The following is a 24028-nucleotide window of genomic DNA, read 5'->3' as shown; positions in this document are numbered from 1 at the left end:
ACTACAAAAGCCTGTAATGTTAAAAAAAAATTAACATAATTACATTTTTTTTCCTTTATTTTATGTACAGTGGCGTTCAATTGAGAGGCAGATGGATTTACATGGCAAACGGCCTATTCCAAGTCAACCTATCTATCAGGAGGTCCATCACATCTCGCTTTATTTAAACTTATTTTTTCATATGTCCATGCAGAGAAAATTGGCATATCACTCTCAAAAACAAGTTATTTTTTTTTATAATTTGCATTACTTTTACTACTCTCTTTGGGCTGAATTTTGATTTGGGTAGTGCTTGTTTATTCGATTTTGTATCTCTATAAGACACAATAAAAACATATATTCAAGATCATAAAATACAACACAAGCATGACTCCAAAATAAAGTAAAAGAAGCTCAATAAACTTGAAAATGAATGCTTATGCTTATGCTAACAATCCATAACAGTTTTTGACAAAACTAAACAGGAATCAATTATTCAGGTACCATTCAAGTAAGCAATTCAACAAAATCATACTGTCATAATTATACTAAGTATCCACAATGTCATCTAATAGTTTGGCATCATTTAATAGTTTGACTCACAATAAATCACAATAACATTCAGCACTACTCATTCCAATTCATACATTTACACCACTGTCACATTGTTGTCATCAACACCACAATATCATTTAAAACTTACTCAGTCCAATTCATACATTTACACCATTGACACATTATTATCAACACCAATGCACGAGAAGACACCCACATTTAGATAATTAATTTAATTCAATTTCAAGTGATTTTAACTTGGCCCGAAATTCACCCGTTTACAAACACGAACACGGCCCCGAAATTGTCACCCCTGCTTACAGAACTCATTTAATACATGGTCTAATTTATTAATGTTTCCACACACTCACACCAATATAACATATAAGAACATACATCGTTTTAATCATTCTAGTTATATTAGTATGTTTCCACCTACTCGACACATTCAAGAACAGGTAACTAAACGTGGGTAATTGAACTTATATTTGATCAGAGGAAGCCATCAGAGAAAACCACAATCCAATATTACAATGTGCAAAATTTAAGTAAAAATCCAAAATCGATTGTTTAAATACAAAACTTAAATCAAAAAGCAAAAGATATGTATGTATGTATTATATAATATTATAAACCAGTTTGGGACTTAGGGGTAGTGGATAAACAGATTAGATTGATGTAAATTTATATCCGACTTATTTATTATTCAGACTGTTCTTATCGAATCGAATATTTTTCCTATCTATCAGACCGAGTCACGTATAAATCCATTAGCAGCCTACTCGGGTCGGATTTCCGATCTATTAGCAGTTGTGTTTATATCATTTTCACCCCCAAGATGCTTGGTGTTGGCATCAAGTGACACAAATTAATATTTTAATATCCTGAATGTCACGATCCAAACAATTGGTCTCAAATATCATTCAGTGAAGACGGATCGTGTAGCGTTTATATTTAGGAACAAAACGCTACATTATGTAGCGTTCTCAGTAAACAATAAAATACTAAAACGCTACTTTATGTAGCGTTTTCATGTAAAACACCACTCTATCTACCGTTTTAAAACCAAAACGCTGCATAATTTAGCGTTTTTCATTGTTGTATTAAATATCAAGCTGGTTCCAAGACTCTAGGGCCTCACGGTTCTAAAGGCTAGAATTAATTAGAGTTTAGATTCGAGAGTTTAGGGCCTAACTCGTAGTCAATTTATTTCAGGTATAAATAAATTATTCTAAAACTCAAATGTGAACCTAAAATATTAATAAATATTAATAAATATTAATTTACGTTCCAATTATTTACTTTATTAAATTGGTTCGTAGGTTTAACAGCCTCACGGCCCTAGCTAAAGTATAGAATTTCTTAAGATTTTAACTCGCAGTAAATTTCATTTCAAGTATATTCTTTTTAGAAAAATACTCAAAACGTAACTTTGTGTAGTGTTTATATTTTGATAAAACTAAAAAATGCTACATCATGTAACGTCTTTGTTTTTAATAAAACGAAAACGATAAACGATATAGCGTTCTGATGTTCGTTTAGAACACAACCTCATATACATTAGACATTAGTGAATGACAGTGATTTTAACCAAAAAACGATATTGTGATATTTGTGACAACGGGGGGACATCTTTCCAAAACATATGAACTTCCGAGATATTTCATATTTCAGTCAACATATATGACATAATACACCATTCACCATCATTATCATACGTTATAAATAAAATTTTAAGCGAAGCCAGCAACAAAAACTTTAATCCAAAATCTAATTTTAAAAACTGGCAAACAAGGTATCATCTAGGAGATTTTTAAAAAAATACCTACAAAGAACAAATAAAATCACTTTCCACCACCCCCAATTTCTGAGCTTACTAGTACACTGACAATATCATCTAGTTTACAGACTCAGAGGCCATTTTGCCTCGAGAGTTCTAACACCTACCCCCATCAGATTACAGACCTACCTGACTAAGGATTACATATTTAGGTCTTATCATGTCCTGTCTTTCTTCTATGCCGGCTATAGTCTGAAACAAACCTGAATTCGCGGCCACATCCTTTGACTTTGCATTTGTAAGGCTTCTCCCCCGTATGAACTCGTATGTGCTCTGTCCGAGCCCATGCCCACTTGAATGATTTTGTGCAACCCTCCCACGGGCATTTAAGAGGCCTGGCATCGTCATGAACACGTAGATGAAGTACTGCGTTCTTGTGGGAGTTGAATGTCTTATCACATCCTTCGTGGGGACACTTATTATTCTTGTGCATACGCAATTCTTCTTTAGTTTCAAAACTCAGCTTGCAATTATCTACATCACAGTTATAAGATGCCTTCCTCTTTTTAATACCATTTTTGCAGCGACTTGGATGCTCTGAAGACTCCTGGATCTTCTTTGCTGCTGGTTTCTCTTCGAAAACCTTCTTTGTATCTGGTTTCTCTTTCAAAACTTTCTTTGTTACTGGTCTCTCTTCCAAAACCTCCTTTGTTACTGATCTCTCTGCCAAAGCAGTACTGCAGGCCCTTGGCCTCAATCTTTCACATGGACTCCTAATAAAACCATCAGCTAGCAATTCTTTTTCTCGTTTTCTTTTCCTGTTGTGTTTTACTACTGAATCAGGTTGTACTTGAGAATTATGTCTGTCAAACTCTTTCATTTCCTGCAAAGGAGTTATTTCACCTAAACTGTCCATTTTGTCAGCAGCAGAGTCCTCCCCTGGAACATCCTGAATCTCTTTTACAGATATTGGAGAAGAGTTGGTTGATGGTGTAATTTTCACAAAGGCAGTAACACTGTCCTCCTTACTTCCCTTTGCGGAAGCAAACTCTGGCTGCAGTTCAAATTCCAAACTTGGACAATTTTTATCCCCAGCATTCTTTTCCACTAGTGGTTTCTCGATCTGCTCCCTTGACCTTTCTACTGTGCTAATATCAGATTCTGAAACCTCGGGCTCAGATAAAACTGGAACAGATATCTCTTTGGTGGAAGCAAACTGTGGCTGCACTTCACCTTCTAAATTTAGACTCTTCACACCAATATCAACTTCTATGATTGGTTTCTCTATCTGCTCACTCAACCTTTCTATTTTGGTGATATCGGAACCTGAACCCTCAGAGATAGTAGGATCAGAGAACACTTTTGTGGAAGCAAACTGTGTCTGTACTTCACAATACAAATTTGCGCGACTGTCAGCCCCAATATTCACTACTGAAAGTGGTTTCTCAATGTGCTCATTTAACCTTTCTACTTCAGTGTCTGGAACCTGAGAGATATTAGGATCAGAGACCTCATTCGTGGAAGCATCTGCACTACCCTGGAGTTTGTGCAGCACACCACTTTTACCAGCATTCACTAGATTAGAATTTACATGTTGTGAACACAATCCTTCTATCATTTGATTTTCTCTCTCAACTTGGACAAAGTCGGGGGTTTGACAAGCAACCGTACTTAAAATGGGAACTTCAGGTGACCCGGCAGAAGAATTTCCATTCTTTTCGCTACTATTACCAACCAGCTTTATCTCCTGCTGCATCTGGGAATCAAAAATTGCTGAACCAAATGCCTCATCCATCATCATCAATTCCTTTGATCTTCCACTTTGTGATGTTACATTTCCAATCACAGGTTCAGCAGAAAGTAAATTTGACTTAATTTCAGAAAGAACAGGACTCTCATTAACATTCCTTCTTTCCACAGGGCACTTGCTTTTCTGTTGCATGTCAGATTGCTGGCCCGGAATTAGCACACTTCGTTCAGAAGAACCCCGACCTGTATTTTCATATATACTGATGTTATCTGCAACACCATTATGTTTGTTTTTATCAAGATCCGCACAATTGACAGGTACGAGGCCTTTTTGAGAATCTTCCAAAATTTTGAATGTTTTGCCAGAACCAGAATTCTTAGATTTGAACCTTCTAACATAGTGAACAAGCTTAACTTGTTTATCAGGAAGGCGCGCATCGTGAACAAGCTTAACTTGTTTATCAGGAAGGGGCGCATTGTGAACAAGCTTAACTTGTTTATCAGGAAGTGGTGCATCGTGAACAAGCTTAACTTGTTTAACAGGAAGGGGCGCATCTTGAACAAGCTTAACTTGTTTATCAGGAAGGGGCGCATCTGATACTGATTTTAAGGCTTCATCATTTTTCATCAGCATGCTCTCAGATGATTTGCTTACAATCTTAACTTGTTTATCAGGAAGGGGAGCATCGTGAACAAGCTTAACTTGTTTATCAGGAAGGGGCGCATCTGATACTGATTCTAAGGCTTCATCATTTTTCATCAGCATGCTCTCAGATGATTTGCTCACAAGCTTAACTTGTTTATCAGGAAGGGGCGCATCGTGAACAAGCTTAACTTGTTTATCGGGAAAGGGCGCATCTGATACTGATTCTAAGGCTTCATCATTTTTCATCAGTATGCTCTCAGATGATTTGCTTTCAGATTGATTTAGTTTCCTCCTTTTAGAGCGCAATTTAGCAGATTTCCACTTAAAGCTAGGAAAACTTCCGTTAAAAGCTTTGTCAAAGCATAACCCCTTCAAAGTCAATGCATGCTGCAGTTCCTCAGAAGGATATTTTTTAAAGGTCTTCAGACAATGCCGCAAATTTATTTTCACCGTTGATGTCCAGTCTTCTTTAGATTCATCCTGTCCTTCATCATCAATTGCAAAATTGATAAGCTTCAAATCTTCTGGGGAGGCATTATCTAATGGAACCTCCTGATAACTGAAAGGTTTACCAATTTCATCAGCTACTGCTGCAGCATGTAATCTAATTTTCTTGAAATCTGCCCAAAAAGAAAAATTTGTTAATACTTTTCCCTCTGATAATAGAAACATATATATTAAAATATGAAATCAATTAAACCATCACAGAAATAGCTTGGCATATAGCCAAACATAAACATTAAAGAATGGCTTGGTAATTTTTTCAGTATCAACTTGTTAGCTCTATAATGGTTTAGTTCAAAAGTTCGAAAGATATAGAGCAGGATCAAATAGTGCGTGTTATGATGAAAATATGATTCGGATGTTTTAGTTTCCTGTCGAACATTTAATTATAGCATTGGATTGTTTTCTAAGTTAAATATGGGCAAGAGGCCTGTTTTCACCTGAATGACAAATTACAAGCACATCTGCTCCCCCTTTACCAGACAACAATTCCTCAACCTGAATTGCATGCTCCAAACAGAATATCCGTGGTCTGAAGTAAGTGTTTGGGCCATGACTGAAATTATCTATTGAAGAACTCAGAGATATTTCTTCCACACAACACATTGACTGTGATCTTTCGACACTTGAAAATGCTCCGGTTGGTGTTTGAACTAATAAAGTAGAAGCCTGTACTTGATCCTCCACGGTTGAGGGTTGCACACATCTCTTTGTCAAATCAATCTGTCCTCCGGTCACTATTTCTTTGTTCTCTGTGACATTTCTCTCACATGCTGATGATATTATATCCTTGATTGATGTATCCTGGTTTTGTATTGTATCTGCAAAAAGAAATGATGCGTTAGACCAAATAGAACTAAAATATCCAACAATCAAACATAAAAAGTAACGCGGTTCATCCATTTTCATTTATGCAATTTTTAATGAACATTCAAGCGTACAAATATAAAGCATAATTATAAACCAGAAGTTGGCAGGCATTCTATGGAATCACAAATTGTCAGATAACAGAACAATGAAGATCACTACCCTTCAATCAGTATGCATTCATTTATGCAGCCAATCATCTAGGAGGATATACCCAAAATTCCATGCTTCGTGGAGAACCAATGGAAGCCTTCATAACTATTTCTTCAGGGAGCTGGGGCTAGGGGCTTGTGGGGAAAGGGGGGGAACCCAACTGGGAATGAAATCTTTATTTCTCCTCTATTAATAGTCATTAACTTTGTATTACTCATTTACTTATAATTATTATTACATAACAACTACTTAATTAATGATAAATAGCACAGGACCAGTTGATTTTGTAAACAAAAAGACAATTACTTAATATTGACAATAAGGACAGACATTTACCAAATTCAGATACAGCTTTAAGTAAGTCTAGTCTCACAATATTTTTACATGTAAACACACCTGTATTCACCAGACGATCAGATAATTTATCTAAGTCACAGATAGTTTGCACTTTGCAGAATATTTGTCCCTACTTCCATGACAATTTTATGTTTCTATATCTAGATGGTGGGCTATGACCACACTGATATACGGGAGTTTAAACAAATGAAAGACCCAATTAACTAATTATAAATAGTCAATTCCAGCTATACAGGCCAATCACAAGTCACTGAAATTTTTATGAGCATAAACGCGTGCACTGTTGCGGTCTTAAACACTAATATCTAATGAGGTTCAGTGTGCAAATCTATACACTAATGCTCCGTTTAGTTGGAAAAAATGGAATACTAATTTGCGAACAAATATAGAGGAAAGAGGAGATGCAAAGAGGAAAGAGTGAAGAAAAAGAACGGGTGTGAATTTTTTTTGTAAAAAATTGTGAAGTAAATGAGTAGGAATGAGCAGTCATTCCCATGTTAGACGGATTGATCTCTATATAAATTGGTATGAATGGAATGGATGAAGAAATAAAAATTATATATATTTACCATTTTTGTTATGTTGCTGACTTGAGGTGAGTCGCAGAGGGTCCCAGAGCGCAACTAGTTTAGCTAGTCCACATGTCAAAAAAATGATATATAATATATATACATTTATATGTGAGATGACATAAACTATGACATGTAATGAGAGACACTTGTTCTATTAGTAAAATGACAAAAAGTTAAATTTCCTTGCACAAGGTACCGTCTATTGTTTAAGTTATACTTATAAGTTATAGTTTACAGAAATACTTTAATATTTACTGACCAAAAATTATGAGATGTACAACCATTACACTTTTACAAGGTATAGACTATTAGAATCATTAATTCATTTGATCACTTTGCTTTAAAGATAAAAAAATAATTTTATATATATATATATATCTAGGCCAACATTCCAGAGAGGGACTCCTTATATGGAGTTACATAGTGCGCCACTATAAATCATCAATTTTATTATAAATTCTGTTATAGAATACATATAAAACGTGATTCTAATATAGAATACTATAAAATAAATCTATTTTAAGTAATTTAACACTTAAAATTTGATTAAAAAAAGTATATTTTCGAAACTGATTCTACAACAGAATAATTCTGGATGATTATTATTCTGTTATAGAATCATGTTGAGAAATTGCATAATTTTAGATGATCTTTGGAATAAAAAAATTGTATAACTTCGTTTTCGGTTTAATAATCAAAATTTGCAATTATATTTCATAAAAAATATAATAGAATATATATTATGTATATATTTATAATGGTGTGCTACATAACTCCATATAAGAGGGTATGCTATGGAGTGCTACCCTATATATCTATATATATTATATTAAAAAAATAATTATATATATAGGAGCTTACTCCACTAGAAACTAAATTTCTTTAGAAACTAGAAACTAGTCCCTGACAAATTTTTTACCACTGTTTTTAACTGCAAAAATCACTCGTTTGTATATCAGATATCTCTATTTGATATATAAGAAATCTGACAAATATAAATATATAAATACATATATATCTACAAGTCTACAACGTATATCATCATCATCTTCACTCATACTATATTTGATGAAACTCCAGGCATGATTATCAACCCTTCTACTACTGTCGCCATCACCTACAACCATGATTTGGCTAATGCCGCTTGTCACCTGCAACTATAATTGATCTTCAATAATTGAACACCAATACCAATCATAAAATAGTGATTAACAACATATAAAACAGTGATTTCTGTAGTTATATACGGTGATTAAAGGAGTGGTTTCTGGTTCATAGAATATTACTCCCACTGTCCCCCTAGTTAGTTTACCTTGGGGACGAGAGTTTGGCACGCATTCTAGTGCTCCTAGAAAATATAGTTTCGTAACTTATTTTTTAATTTTTTTTCTTTTGAATAAAAATTTGATGTTTGAATTTTTATACACAAAAAGAAAATCTCAAAAATAAATTACGGAACTATGTTTTATAAGAGCCTTAAAATGCGTGTCGAGCAGTGAAAAAAAAACTATAAACAAATGAGAGGGACGGAGAGAGTATTGGTTTCTATTTGATCGCCTATATATATATATTAGCCATAGGACACCCTCTAATACCGAGTTTTGTAGCATACCCATTATAAAAATATTTATAATACATATATTTATCATATTTTTTATGAAATATATCTACAAATTTAAATTAGTAAATAAAAAGCCAAACTATTCAATTATTTTATTCCAAGAATAATTGAAAATTAAGCGATATTTCAATATTATTCTGCAACAGAATCATGATGATCCATGATCCAAAATTATTCAACTATGAAACCGATTTCGAAAATCAACTTTTTTTGTTCAGATTTTAAGTGTTAAATTTAATATATATATATAGTACAAATATATGTGTGTATATATATATATATATATATATATATATATATATATAGGGTACTACTCCAATACAAACTACTAAAATACAAACCAATGCGATTAAGCTGAATGGTAAGGGTTTTGGGACTGGGGATGGACCCCAAGATGGGCCTAGACGGGGTCTAAGTGGGGCTTAGTAGGGTCGGGGCGTGGCCTAGTGGGACCATGGTGGGGCCAAGTTTTGGCTCTTAAGGTTGTCTAGAGCCTGTCCAGGGCCTATGCGGAGCCTTCATTATGCCCTAGCGGGCCCGGGTGGATTGAATGGGGGCGAAGGTGGGCCCTAGGTGGGTGATGACATATAGGGGGTGGGTGATGACATACAGGGGGTGGGTGATGTTATTTAGGTATAGTTTCTCTTGATTTGTATTTTAGTTTTTATTTTAATGGTTTGTATTTGAGCAATTGCCTATATATATATATATATATATATATATATATATATATATATATATATATATATATATATATATATATATATAGAGAGAGAGAGAGAGAGTCTAATAAAAAACACCGATATATACACATAAAATACATGTTTCAATCTTATTATTCATCAAATATTAAATAAGTATATCAAAAAATAAAGTTTCAACATTTTCCTCCAAAAAATCGTTGAAAAATAATCATAATATCCAAATTGGTTCTACTTACAACCATATCTGTACAAAGTGATTCTGTAGTAGAACCAAATTTCAAAATCAAAATTTTTGCTTGGAAGTGTTAAATTGTTTGTGCAAGTTATGTGTGATTAGTATTGTGGGTTAGAATCAAATTGTGCATAAATATAATTTACTTTAAAATTATTTATGATATTTTGAAGTAGTTACAAATGCTTTTCCACGAGACTATAATATATGTATATGTGTGTGTGTGTGTGTGGGGTACTATTCTACTTTAGAATCACATTTTATGTGTATTCTGTAATAGATTTTAGAATAAAATCAATCATTTGTAATGCAATGCTACGGAACTCTATATAAGGGGGATCTGTCAAGAATATTGGCTTATATATATACAACATAACAAGTTCCAAGGCTGGTGAGTGACTCGAACAGTCGACTTTTGATGTCTCAATGACTCGCTATGCCAGTCAAACGACTTCCCTCTATATTGCTAGTAGCACGGTCAAGTCAACTGAATTTCCTTCTGGTCGATTAGTCAACAACTTAAGACTCATGATTTTACCTAAAGAATAGTTTAGATTTTATTCCATTCTCACCCAAATATCAATTCTTCCTACCTAATAGAGCTAACTGAGCACGGGAATTTAGCACCACGATCCTTTCAGTTATTCCAGGTGATCATATTATACATAACACAACTTTATATCACTTTATTGTAAGACACCAACAAAATACAGTAAATGAACAAAATTATAAAGATGGTCCACAAGAAAATCACAGAACAAGTTCAAGGTTTATTACGAATGATTACCTGAAACAGAGACATCAACCATGCGATTGGATAACAAAGAGGAATTACACTCCGTAGGACGTGCATGTAGAATACCCTCTAATGCTTTCTTTGATGGCTGTACAACAGACATGAAAGGAAAACCAAGAAGCCCGCAAGCTACACAAGGTAAAGCCCCAGAATCAACTTGAAATTCACTTGATAAGTCAGCATCATCCACATATTCCAAGTACAAGTCCTGGTTAGATAGCTCATGTTTGTGAGTAGTCTCACTTGAAATACTTTTCTTCGGCCTGGACATGTCAATAACGCCGTTGACCAAGTCAGAGCCTCCAGGTGAAAATGGAAGCATTTCAAGGTCCCATGATACTGCACGGTAAGAAGAATTTTTCTGAAGAAGAGAAGTCAAATGGGTATTTTCATGTATGATATCCTCAACAAATGCCTTTTTAACTAGTATCTCTCTTTCTTCTTTTTGACGATCCCTTAGACGAGAGCTCCGAACACCTGGCATTAGGGACTTTGGGACCCTATTATTCAATCAATTTCTCTGTCAGACATGAAATGTAAAATGATGAAAATTGCAAAACAAGCTCTCTTGACAAATGTATGAGAAGATTCAAAAACCTCAAGGATCAAAATATTGGAGATGTCATTTTTTATTAATCAAATTTAGGGAAGCCAGAGTTGAACAAGACAATAATTCAAAAAGGTGGAGAAGTGGGTAAGTAGCTACTTTAAGGTAAAATGCAGCAGTGTCTCATCAATAGTCTCCACAAAGATTATGAAAAAATCTTCATGGACTACTGTCAAACAAAAAAAAAAGAGTTCTCAAAAATAAACCTATTTGCCAGGTATTAGGCTCCTGAGTTAAAAGAAAGACGTTCAGGTGTATATGGTGAATAATTAGAGAGGAAAAAGCTTCAGTACTCTAATATTTATACTTTAGTTTTCGAAAGAATGATTTTCTTTAACAAGCTCAAATTCCGTAGCATCAGCTCTGACTCATAACACAAACATCCGCATACAGTACACAGAAACATTATGCAGAATCACGAAATGATAAAAAACATACCTTGAGATAAAAGACATGGTTAACAGGTATAGCAGCTGCTGGTGAGAGAGCATGGGAAGATGGTTCATAGCAGCTCTGCGCACCGCAGCTTCCTTGGCTAATGTAAGCCATTTCGGGGTTCCAAAATTAGCAGCTTCTCCACAATTGAATCCTAAAAATCAACATCCCTTAGACTATTTTTCAGTATGTGTGACCATGATGGAAATAGTTCAAGATTTCTTTCTCATATAACTCACTATATATGCTTTAAACTTGTCAACTAGAAGATAAGCCACAGAAAGTAAAAAATGGAAACCAATCGTTGACAGAATCTAATTTAAGGTATACATACATGTACCAATAATTGTATGTTCTTCCTATCTCATAGCCATAAAAACCTTGCACTTACAAACTGGCTGTTAAGAATTGAAGTATAACATAGTATTGCAGTAGTACTCATAGGAGTGTTAAATAACAATAGAATGTCAATAAGGGTAATATGGTCAATTGAGTAGTAAGGTCTACTATAAGTACTGGATGAACTAGTTATTTATGTTATGTTGCATTTTGTAAAAAGGAATACTCATTCCACCAATCTCATCCTCCCTCCACTTTCTCACTGCACTTTCTCTCTCTATAACAAACTCTCCATGACTCTGTTCTCTCTCTCTCTCTCTCTCTCTAGCTAATCTCTGCATTCTCTCCCTATCTCTCTTCTCTACTGCTTGTTCCTCTGTTCATTACTCTGCAATTACTTGTCTTAGCTATTCGATTAGTTTATAAACCTAGAATAAAACAAAAGCATTAGAAAATACAGAACTCACAAAAGGTTCTTGACACTTTTGGTAATGTATCACATTAGAAGATAATTTAAGGTGTTGCTTTGTGAAACCACACAAAAGTGCTGAATGACTAGGCACTTCCGAAGTCACTTAGTTCCTCTGCCTGAAATTGAATTCAAGTAAAAAATATTGTTTGGCAAGTGCTTAAACTAAATACACAATATTTATATAATGATCAAAATTCTTTTGAACAAGTTTAATCCATCCGGGTAGCTATTGCAGCTCAAGCCTAAATTAAAATTGCTCAAACATCAAGAAATGTAATTCTGAAAGAATGAGATACCCATGCAGCATAGAATCACGGTACGGTGATGATAAAATTAAACACAAAACAACACACTAAAAGTTCTAGACAGCATTATGGTACAAAAAAAAATAAAAATGAAAGCAATTACCATGGCTGAAGCCTACATGATATGCCCTTGGAAAAGTGATAACAAATTCACCTGGGTTCTGAACTAACCTAAGAATCAAAATTAGAATAAATTACTAAACAGTAAACATTTGCCAACAAATAAGTCAGTACAAAACGATTTCACTGACAGTAATCTACCAAAGATGAAGCAAGAAAGATGGATACATGTCAATTTATTTAACATGGGAGAACAAACCTGCAACATGGAATGCCTGATGCAACAATAACTTCAGGTGATAGAAGAGTAGTCTTCTCCCCCAAGAGTGTCAGAGCAGCTACAAAAGAAACAAATATATATTAAAGACAGTTCCAGATACAACTTGCCAGAATCAGGACAGAAGTTTTTATCAAATCCAGCATCAACTCTAGGAAATTTTATTTATTGAAAAATATAGTAAACTAAATCAATTAAAATAATAGAATTGCCAGATATGAGAAAGGAGAAAAACTAATAACAAATAAACCCTAAAACTCTGTGACATTGTAAGTAAATGCCACGAGTTGATAGCTTTGTCAGCAGAAACCTACATAGCTGCCAAGTGAAAGTAAATAACTAGATAACAAAATTTATCTATTGTGCAACATTTTAGCTGGTAAAGAAAATGTACAAAGATCAGACAGACTCCCATGGGCTCCCTATGTCGAATAGAAGTTCAACAGAAACTGCATGACCAAATTATAAGTATGGAAGATTAATCTGCTTTTCTTGTGTTTTTATATAAATATTGCATATACAAAAAGGAACTAACTTCAGATTAATGACCAAAGTGTTGCAACTTAATAGAAAATAGTTTCATGAGGTGACTGCTGATTGCCATCATTGGCCAGAAAATTCTTCGTTGCTTAGCTAAATGTCAAGAAGGTGGATAAACACATTTGCCAAAATCATATTATCCAACTTAGTAATCAACTACATGTGTTTGATTCCTTACACTAGTGTAATCTAACTGTCACTTTTCCAAGAAAGAAAGATGTCTAGCTAATTGCTGGAAGTTCTGTTCCGACTTCCGAGTACATTGGTTGTGTACAATTTTGCGGGAATGTAATCTAAGAATAAGCAGCAATCATCTTACATACCTAAGCGATCAATATTTCCTCCATAAGCTTGGTTACGAATAACTTCCTCGAAAGTTAATGCATGGTCCTCCGGAACTGCATACCAAGTCTTCGGAGAGCCTGTATGAAGGAAATTCAAACTGTGAAGCTCGTGATCCTCAACATGCCATGCAAACCAGCTGAACAGCATTCCTATGTAAACCATAGGGGATGTCACACCGGGAATATCATCTGGCATAAACCGTGTAACTGATCCAGGTGACTGTGCAATTACTTGTAAATTCCAAGGACTGTCTGAAAGTTTCTGACCAGAACTACATTCTTCATTTCCGTGACCTAAAATTCTTTCCCTGGATGATCTCGCTATATTATCAGGAGTATTAGATGGACCGGTGGCAATGGATGAAGGATTAAACTTATCGGACACACATCCATTCTCATCATTACTAGTATCATTTCCTCTTGGTTCCTTCCTGTTCTCAGATGCATTTTCTCTTAAATTCCTCCTCCTGCTATTGCGTCTACAATACTGAGCCGACCCATCAGGTTCTCCAAACCCAGATCCTGGGACATCATTTGCGTACTCCACATATATAGGCTTCTCAGAAGCCGCCTTCCAAAACAACGTCTCTATAACCAATGCAGAAACATTCTTAACCATACCCAACTGACTCCTAGCAAAACCCCTCGCTTTCGCCTCAAACTGCTCTAATGTATAAACCTCCCCACTTTGCCACACTTGCTTATATATCGGGGGAGCCGGTTTCTCAACGCCCTTATTTCTCTTCCCACTCTGACCCAATTCTTGTTGCCTCGTCGTGAAAACCGCCTTGCTCTCCCCACCACCATTTCCCCAACCCTTAACACTCTCGAAATTCACATCCGAACCCAACTCAGGACACTTTGAAAGCGACTTATTCAAGTTAGCAATCACAAACTTCTTCGAAGGCCTAGGAAACGGCGGAATCACCCTACAAATCCCAAAAGCACTAGCTTCCTTCTCGATTTTCGATATATAAGCAATTGGGTCAGCAAATTCCGTATCCGTTGGTCGAAATTCGGGCGCCAGAGGCAACCCACTTAGCCAATTAGGTATTTTCACATCCCTCATTACAACATTCAAACCCCACCAGCATAATCAATCATAACCAATCAAACACACAAACCCAATCAACAATCTCAAATCTCAACACACACTTCAATGCAGAATCAAACAAAACAAACCCTAGTACCAAATTTCAACACTATCAACTGGGTATCCCTTCAAATTTCAATACAAACATGCAATTAAGAGCAAAAATTGAATAGTGAATGAACAGTAGAACCTGCAAACTTCAATTGGGTGTGTTGAAATTGACTCCAATTTCTCAAAAGTGAGACTGATTTATATATGTATGTATAGGTGTATGTATAAAGGCACGATTTTTTGTGTACATAGATTTTGACAAAGGGGACTAATCTGCGCAAGATAGAGTATCGTACGCCTCTTGTGTGTGCATCAGCAAAAGCTGGGCCGTACGATTTACCTTGGCCCACTTGAATTTCTTATATATTTGGCGCATGTTAGTCTAATAAAAAAAAAAATTATTGTGTATATAAAAATGTTATTAAACATATTTGATTAAATTAGTGCAGTAAGTTACGTGGTGGGTCAGATAAAAAAAATATAATTTAGTAAATTGGATATGAATTTATATATAAAAAGAATTAAATGACAGTATAAATAAAGGGAAAAAAAGAGAGTATAATAAATAAAGTAATACACTAGTGAGTGAGCAGTTGAGATTGGATATTAGAGTAGTACTTTCTTTTCTTTTGCGCTTTCTATCATTTTCGCCATTGAAGTGTACGGGCTGAGGTTGCCAGGTCAGCCGTTTAATGTGCAATGATTACGTGTTTAATGGGTTGTTTATAGAAATTCGAAAATATTACGCCCTCTCGTTCTTTTTACATTTACTAATTTAGGCATAATTTATAGACCAAATATAATCATGAGTAATTTTGTTGGATTTGTATTTACGAGTATTTTAGTATAGTGAAATTTTTATATTTAATACTAACACGAAATTAAAGATATTAATGATTAAAAATGTACGTTGGCAAACGTGATAAAGGTAAACGGAAAAAGTATTTTAAGACGGAGGGAGTAATCAGCATGAAAAATATACAAGTGTTCTATAAATTATTTAAATGTATCCTATACATTTTTTATGTCTTATTAAATTTATAAAAACTTGAATAATTTATTTAGATTTTTAAAATATATTTTTCGAGTGTATGTATATCTTAACTCTTTTTTTGTGTCTTATAAATTTTTCGCACTCATAAATTTTTGTAAGTGCATAGAGTAAAAATTAACATATTTTGGATTTGTTTTCGTGTTGTATATATTTTTTAAGTATGTAGTGTATATAATCATGTTCTGTAACTTTGTTTGAATATCGTGCAATATCAAATTGTTATCCTTGACGGTTTCTCTTCGTATAATATTATTTATATATGAATTACAATATATATATATATATATATATATATATATATATATATATATATATTTAACTTGATTGTGATCTAATAAGTATAATTTAATTGAAACGGCTCGGGAAATAAGATAATTTAAACCTTGATACTCGTTTTTCAATTTGATGATTTTTGAGTACTTGAATGACATGTGCATGTATAATTATATCAGAAAAATGGCTAGAAAATTATTAGTAAAAACTTTAAAATAAAGGAGAACGAATAAGAAAAATTACAATTTTATGGTTGCATCTCATTGCATTGTTTTTTCTTTATAACACCAATATATGAATGTCACTCGTACACTCTTATGAATTTGATTTGTATGTCATGTGTTAGTTTCATTGAATCTGATTTGTATGTCACATCACACTTAAAACGATTAATATGATCATACTATTTATTAAGTCAAATTTGAATCTCATTTGTTAGTCTAATTATATCTGATCTGAATGAGTTCATTCAGTGTGATTTGAATGTCAGGTATTAGTGTTAGACTCAGTACTGTCACGCTTCAATCTTATTAATCTGTCATGTCTGGGACATTACCGATCTCATTAAGTCTCATTGCTGGAGACGATATCATATGATACAGGGAGGGATCCACCAACATGAAGGGAAGCCATTAATATGACCTTGCTAATTGCAATCTCATGATCTTAACGCTTGTTGCATCCCATCGAGTTAATTTCGTGATTCTGATCGATTTATTTATCACATGATAACAACATCCCATCACGTTAATCTCGTGGAATCCGATCGATTTACTTGTCATATTATTATCACATGATAATAATATAATAGAAAGTTATTGATTTAGAACAATTTACATATCACATAATATCTTGAGATAATATGTGATAATACGACGTCACATTATAATTGAGTCCAATCAACTTATATAGCACGTATTATCTTTAAAATATGACACGATAAAGATTGCGTTGGTTAGATCAACTTACCTACCTCATATTACCTTGAAATAATATGACCATAATAAAATAGTGTATCCAGAATTCAGAAACAATAACTTCTAACCAAATTTAGAAGAGAAAAAAGAAATCAACACATGCTTCAACGGAGCTGACATGGATTTATTATTTTCGAGCCGCTAGACACAAACCTTGTAATAAAATGACCACGATAAAATTACCGTATCCGGAAGCAGCAATTTTTAACCAAATTTGGAAAAAAAAAAAGGGTTATATATCAAACTGGCCACTCATTCCGTCAAAATATCTCACTTTAGCCATCCATCTCATTGGAGACTCGTTTAAGCCACTATAAAAAAAAATATATCATTTTCTCCACTTCATTATTCATACCTCTTTACTTAATCATTTATAAAAAAATTAACCGTTTGTGTTTTTACTACAAAACCACTTCGAGTACCCTCGTAATTGTCTCTAGTATTTATTAAAATAATTTGGGAATTAATAAAGCAAGACAGCTATGTATTTTAAAAAAATATTTAATTATAAATATATATTTATGTGATCACCCTAACTATGTTTCTTTAGAAAATTTTAAATTATTTTGATAAATACTAGAGACAATTACGAAGGTACTCGAAGTGGTTTTGTAATAAAAAAACAAACGGTTGATTTTTGATAAATGATTAAGTAAAGAGGTATGAATAGTGAAGTGGGTAAAATGATATATATTTGCTTTACAGTGGCTTAAACGAGTCTCCAATGAGATGGGTGGCTAAAGTGAGATATTTTGACGGAATGGGTGGCCAGTTTGATATATAACCCGAAAAAAAAATCAGCACATACTTCAAAATTCAAACAGAGCCGATTTGCATTTACCTTTTGAGCCGTTAGATCTTTTGCAGTTTTGCTTTGACGGAAACCTTTGGAGCCCCGATACAAAATTAAAGTGAATTTAGGCGGGGAAGGAACTTGTGCAAATAGTCTGAATAAACATGTCAGTTTTCTAGATTGTAAATCCTTGTGTAAATTAAAATTATCTTTAAATTATCAAAACGTATATTTTTTCCACTCGGAACAATATCAAGACAACTGTAATTCAAAGAAAAGGCGTCCTTCACCACATATATGGGTTCAGGAGCTTATAATTCAGTAAATTGTCACAAGCTGTAAACAAAAGCCCTCATACAAAGATGAATGATAAATAAATCTATTTGAAATCTGGCTTCTCCGGGTAAGTGCAACCAGATCTTTGGATGATAACATTTGCTGCATAGCAACCAGCTCGCACACATTCTCCGATCGGCTTTTGTTTGACCAACTGAGACAAAAATCCTCCAACAAATGCATCACCTGCATACAAGTGGAATTACCATCTTATACACCATTTGCAAACAAGAAATATAAGCAACAATTAGCATTAAACTTTAATTCAAATTCAAATTAGATTAACAGCTACAGGGAAGCAAGTATGTCCTTGGACTTGGAGGCTGAGAACATGTCGGGAGAAATATTCCAGTTCAAATCCATGTAGAGTTCAGGAAATGTACATCTCAGAGTCACATTAGCATAAGAGATAAAGATGTTTGAGGTATTAATATTGTTGAACATAAAAAAGATTGTAAAACATACTTGTAAATGGGACCACGGTTCTAACCACAGCCACTGATCCTTATTCTTATATTGAAGGTTATTCAGAAAGCACCTATAAGTGGGAGTATGAGGGCAATTCTAATATGGAAAGAAGTTTTCAGACTAGAATCCGATTTTTTAAGCCTATACAAGTATGACCAAATTTTATCTTGCTTTTTTGCTAAATAAGTATGACCAAACTTTCTAGTATATACCAAGCTTAATTTATCATAAAAACGATATTTGGTGCACCGAGCCTTGCTAAGCAGACCAGCTCAAGTTGAGGTAAAATTAATTCCAAGCTCGGCTTGGCTCAGACACAACAATAGAAGTTCAATCACTAGGCAAAAGTGAAATTTATAAAGAAGAGCATTTACCTGCACCATTGGTATCAACCAGTTTCTCCTTGGGTAACAAGATTACAGGGAACAGTGTAACCTTCCCATCCTCGGCAACAACTGCTGGATCTGCACCCTGAGTTATGACGGTAATCCTTTTATGTGCTCCTGATGCCTTTGGCCATTGAGAAATCTTTATGGCAATCTCTTCAACGTTTTCAGTCTTGTCATAAACAAAGTTCAATAAATAAGATAACCTCAATCTATGTATTTGTTTGTAGATATAATTTGTCAAAAGCATCAGCTCGATCCACCAAACTGAACAATATAATTCTTACCTCCCAACCATGGACCTTCGAGAAAGTTCTTGCTTCTGTTTCATTCCCGAATACATAGTCAACATACCTATATCCATAATAATATTAGGTTGCTTTAGCAAAATGATAATAATAGTAATAATTATTATTATTATTATTATATGAAGAAAACTGGATACCAAAGCCGCAGTAGCAAACTTACGATAGAGCTTTTTCTTGTACATCTTTGAAGAACTCACAGATAAATGGAGCAGAGAGATTCATTGCAAAGACCTTCATCACAGAGAAGCTTACGGATTTAGTATACGAACCTTATAGAAACATCACCAGAAAGTACTACCAGGGAAAACTCCACCAAAATGAAAAACGAATGAGTGAAATAATCTATACCTTATTTGTTGCGGCAGCATGTTCACCTACAAGCTGAATGGATTCTGGAGATACAGTGAGGAAAAATCCAGCAATATAAAAATATTTGGCCTTCTCAACTGTGCAGATAGGTTAATGTATTAGAATAATAGAGTTGGGAGGCGTCTATTACAAATCACAAACATTAGATTAAAAACAGGGGAAACTGAAGTAAAAGAAGAGTAATCATATACCAAGGCTCCAATTTTCAGGCTTTTTCAGGTGATCTGACTTGTAGCAGTTTGCAGCTGACAAGTTGGCAATCAATGACCTACACAAGTCCAACACAATATTTCAGAGGAACAAATTGCACAGGTTGCAAGACTGACTCACAGTTAATAAGTCATAGATAACATTAACCACCAATGAAATCGCAGGAAAAATTATAGAAACTGACCTCTCACCACCAACAACACAAACGGCGCAAGTGCCTGTGGGTGCAGCTTCATCCTCATAGTAGTGAACCTAATTATGAGGAATTATTAGACCTCGGGATAAACAACTAATATTTCAAAGTGTAGATATATACATCATACATATATATACATAGACATATATCTGTGTGTGCGCCTGCAGATACTGAGAGCATCATAAGAAACATTATATAATTACATTAAGTCCAGCAAGTTTTGAGTTCTTCTTCATTTCCTCCCCAAACTTATCCTTTCCGATGCATCCAATAAAACTAGTTGCACCAGGAGTTTGAAGCATCCACTGTAAAAACACCAGCCACATCTATATTAATTTCGATTCTGATGGCACTATTATATTTCTCACCATCCTTAGCAATCTATATTAATACTTTTTAGGGGATTTTTTTTTAATTACCTGGGCTACTCTTATAGAATTCTGAGTTGCACCTGCATAAGAATTTGAAATTATTAAAAGGCAAGGCATGAATAACTAGAGATATGGTGGCAGTCTCAAACACGACAGAGCATATCAAATTCTACATTGCTATATACTCAAAATTCTATGTACTAAAATTACCTCCAGCAATGTACTCCACATTTTTCTTACTAGCCAATTCATCATACCTGCAATAAAGAGAGTCTTCTATAAGAATTAACACAATCATATTGTTCTCAGGGCTCCAAGCCTCCAAATACATAAAGTAGATTCAAAACAAGACTGTATTTCCAGTACCAATTATGCACCCCTATAAATCTATGGTGGGACTCACCCAAATTTTTTTTATGAGGAATACATATATTGGGCAATAATACAGACACTTCATGGTGAGAGCATTATATAGATCTTCCGACTTAACCTACTTACCAGCTTTGACATACATCACTATCAGTATCAGTTGCATAATACTTGAAATATATAAAAATGAAAAAAAAGTGAGAAAAAGTCTTACATTGGCAAGTGCTTGTCTTCTGCAAGAATGGCATTGTTCAATGTCACTCCGTACCTACATATATAGATTGGAGAGTTATCGAGCGAACAAGCATATATCAATATATAAACCAAAAAAATACTGTATATCCATAGCCTTAATGGTGTTTATATTACAAAGAACATTAGTAAAACACAGAAACTTGAAACTCCGGATTTATATGTTCTCTGATTTTTTTCGATCACAAATCCAATTAATCAAGTCGAGTGCAATGTTTTAACACAGGCCTTCCTTTTGTTCTTTTACCTTCTGAAATAAGTCTTATTACAGATAAAGAAGTCACCACTAGCAACTAAATTACAATCCCAGTAACTAACAATCAAAAACCTATACCAATCTACAGTAGGTCTTTTCATTTATAGGCTTTTCGACACAATAATGACAAAGTTTTAAATACACTTCTTAAACTCAAATTTTATACAATGCTAACACTAAAACAGCTACATTCACCACCCCAAACCTTAATTTCATAATCACGATCGCAACATATGTATAGATGCATTTGCGAAACAATTATTAGCAGAAACTAATCACAGATCTAAATCAGAAACTATAGTTTAGATCCATTTCATAATTTAATCATTTATACATATATATAAGGGAGAGGGAAGGGAAGAGGGGGAGAGAGTGAGAGAGGGAGAGAGACAGAGAGAAAGGGAGAGAGGGAGAGAGAGAGGGGGGGAGAGGAGGGAGAGAGAGGGGGGGAGAGAGAGAGAGAGAGAGTACTTGTTGAGGAAATCGTTGTCAACAACAGCAGAGATGTCGAGAAGGGGATTTCCCATGCCCAATAAGATACCTTCGGACTCCATTAATCCTGTAGATACACGGAAATGATAGAGATATGAATGTGAGTGTATAGAGAGATCTGGAGATCTGGGCACAAATTGGTAGAGTGGGAGTGATGATGTATATATAGGAGTGGGGAGGCTCGCGGTAGGTGGCTGTTAACTCATTCACCAAACCTACCTGCTGCATATTTATGCTTTTCTTTTTTTTTATTGTTCTATTTCTTCATTGGTGGGCAGTTAATTTCTTATTTATTTACACACAATATAAATCAAGATCCTGTCAAAAAGAAAGAAAAAATTATAATTCAAGCAAGCATACAATTATATACTTATATATAATAATCGTAACGGAGATAATTTGGTCACATGGTCTTCTGGTCCAAAAGCTTTTCATCCGTTGGATCGTATATTGAACAAATAAGCACCGTTAGATTGGAACAAAATTAACTTGTGTTCTATAAGGCAACTGATATCTACTTGCATGTTTATAATTCCTTTTCTGAAAATAAATATTTACTACAAGTTTTATTTGTAAAATCATATAAATCGCACCGTCACAATATTTTCATAATATATTTTAAAATTAATAAGTCGTATTTATGTGAGGAACGAATACAAAATTCTTTTCTTAATCCAAAATAGTTTCTACCTTCTTATTGCATGTTTATGATTCCTTTTTTTTTTTTTTTTGAAAGAGTTTATGATTCCTTTTCTTAACTCGAAAAAATTATGCTTATCAATTTTAATCTAGAACCATATAATTTTTTTGAAAAATATTTAAATCACATTATAATAATTCTAATATAAAATACATTTATAAATATAATCTAATAGGAGTTGGCGTATCGTATTCTACTCAAAATATATTAAAATTTGATAGAAAGAATTTAATACTTTGGCATGATACATACGAGAAAAGGAATAGTTTCATTACAATAGTTTATTTGAAGCCATTAATGACTCTGATGGTGTATTTACAACAAATCTAACATACAAACAAATCATAATTTCGAAATTTATTTTATTGAAAATTTTAATTTATTATTTGATAAATTAAATTTTTTCACGCTATTTAAAATATATTTAAAAAGTTTATAAATAATTAAAAAGCTCCCGTGCCTTGCACGGGCTATACGCTAGTGATAATTAATGTACTTTTAAGCTGTTATTGAGTTCACGTCTCTCAAATGATTTTAATTTTTAAATATTTTCACATTATATATTAAAATTATTTTTATTTTTTTAATTTTAGATATATAAGTAGAATTTTTTAATAAATTAGAAAGATCATATTGAAAAATAACTATCTCTTTCCAATTCGAATTTTGATAGAATATATTTTTATATATATTCTATATGATTTTATTTCTATATTTATTAATATTTTACATTGATTTGGATTTTATTTAATAGATTTTATTGTTTTATGGTAGGAAATAAAGAATTCCGAGAAGGATTTGGAGATAAATTAGTTACTTTGGAGCTAAACTAAAATTCGGATTTATCGGGTTCCACCCGATTACTACATTGTTTGCGCCATATCTTAAGTTCCGAATGTCAGATTTGGACGATCTTACGGCGCACGCGAATCTCTTGAAATTCTCTTTAATTTAGAAGTGGCCCTAAAAGCAAAGTCCAACTGGAAAAACCAGAAAACAGAGCAGCAAAGAAAGTTACGAATTTTGGAAGAGAATCCTACCTTACTTGGAAGTTCTATTTGTATATTGATTTTAAGACATTAAAATTATTATTATTATTAGAGGAATAGATCAGATTTTATTATTGGGGGATTACTATTAGTATAGGGGAGAGAAGAAAAAAAGAGGGAACATTAGTTAC

The 24028-nt window shown here is 33.7% G+C and overlaps 2 protein-coding genes across 2 annotated transcripts; both read right to left on the bottom strand.

The window, feature by feature from the left end:
- Positions 1-2286: 2286 nt before the first annotated feature.
- LOC108218745 (lysine-specific demethylase ELF6) lies at positions 2287-15321 on the bottom strand. Its single transcript, XM_017391833.2, has 7 exons — positions 13874-15321; positions 12993-13071; positions 12777-12844; positions 11561-11711; positions 10507-11015; positions 5654-6034; positions 2287-5329 (listed from the first exon to the last, which is right to left on the bottom strand). Exons 1-7 carry the CDS (start codon positions 14961-14963, stop codon positions 2523-2525), a joined length of 5085 nt encoding a protein of 1694 aa, XP_017247322.1. The 5' UTR covers positions 14964-15321; the 3' UTR covers positions 2287-2522.
- Positions 15322-18402: 3081 nt separating this feature from the next.
- LOC108219421 (adenosine kinase 2) lies at positions 18403-22346 on the bottom strand. Its single transcript, XM_017392869.2, has 12 exons — positions 22128-22346; positions 21363-21416; positions 20990-21036; positions 20828-20859; positions 20612-20713; positions 20397-20464; positions 20194-20270; positions 19982-20079; positions 19794-19864; positions 19613-19679; positions 19314-19497; positions 18403-18657 (listed from the first exon to the last, which is right to left on the bottom strand). The coding sequence occupies exons 1-12, from the start codon at positions 22208-22210 to the stop codon at positions 18515-18517; spliced, it is 1026 nt and encodes a 341-aa protein (XP_017248358.1). The 5' UTR covers positions 22211-22346; the 3' UTR covers positions 18403-18514.
- Positions 22347-24028: the final 1682 nt, after the last annotated feature.

Source organism: Daucus carota, chromosome 4 (genome assembly GCF_001625215.2).
Source record: "Daucus carota subsp. sativus chromosome 4, DH1 v3.0, whole genome shotgun sequence".
NCBI lineage: Eukaryota > Viridiplantae > Streptophyta > Magnoliopsida > Apiales > Apiaceae > Daucus > Daucus carota.
The sequence above is the reverse complement of the archived record's forward strand: the minus strand, read 5'-3'. Positions and strand labels throughout refer to the sequence as shown.

Excerpts from the sequence above, each read along its gene's own strand:
- LOC108218745 (XM_017391833.2), bottom strand. The coding sequence starts at position 14,963 with ATGAGGGATGTGAAAATACCTAATTGGCTAAGTGGGTTGCCTCTGGCG. Across the intron at positions 12,845-12,992 it reads TCAGGCATTCCATGTTGCAG|GTTAGTTCAGAACCCAGGTG; the intron begins GTTTGTTCTCCC and ends TTTGATTCTTAG. Across the intron at positions 5,330-5,653 it reads GCTTGTAATTTGTCATTCAG|ATTTCAAGAAAATTAGATTA; the intron begins GTGAAAACAGGC and ends CTTTTTGGGCAG.
- LOC108219421 (XM_017392869.2), bottom strand. The coding sequence starts at position 22,210 with ATGGAGTCCGAAGGTATCTTATTGGGCATGGGAAATCCCCTTCTCGAC. Across the intron at positions 21,037-21,362 it reads GAAGACAAGCACTTGCCAAT|GTATGATGAATTGGCTAGTA; the intron begins GTAAGACTTTTT and ends TCTTTATTGCAG. Across the intron at positions 20,080-20,193 it reads GCCTGAAAATTGGAGCCTTG|TTGAGAAGGCCAAATATTTT; the intron begins GTATATGATTAC and ends CTATCTGCACAG.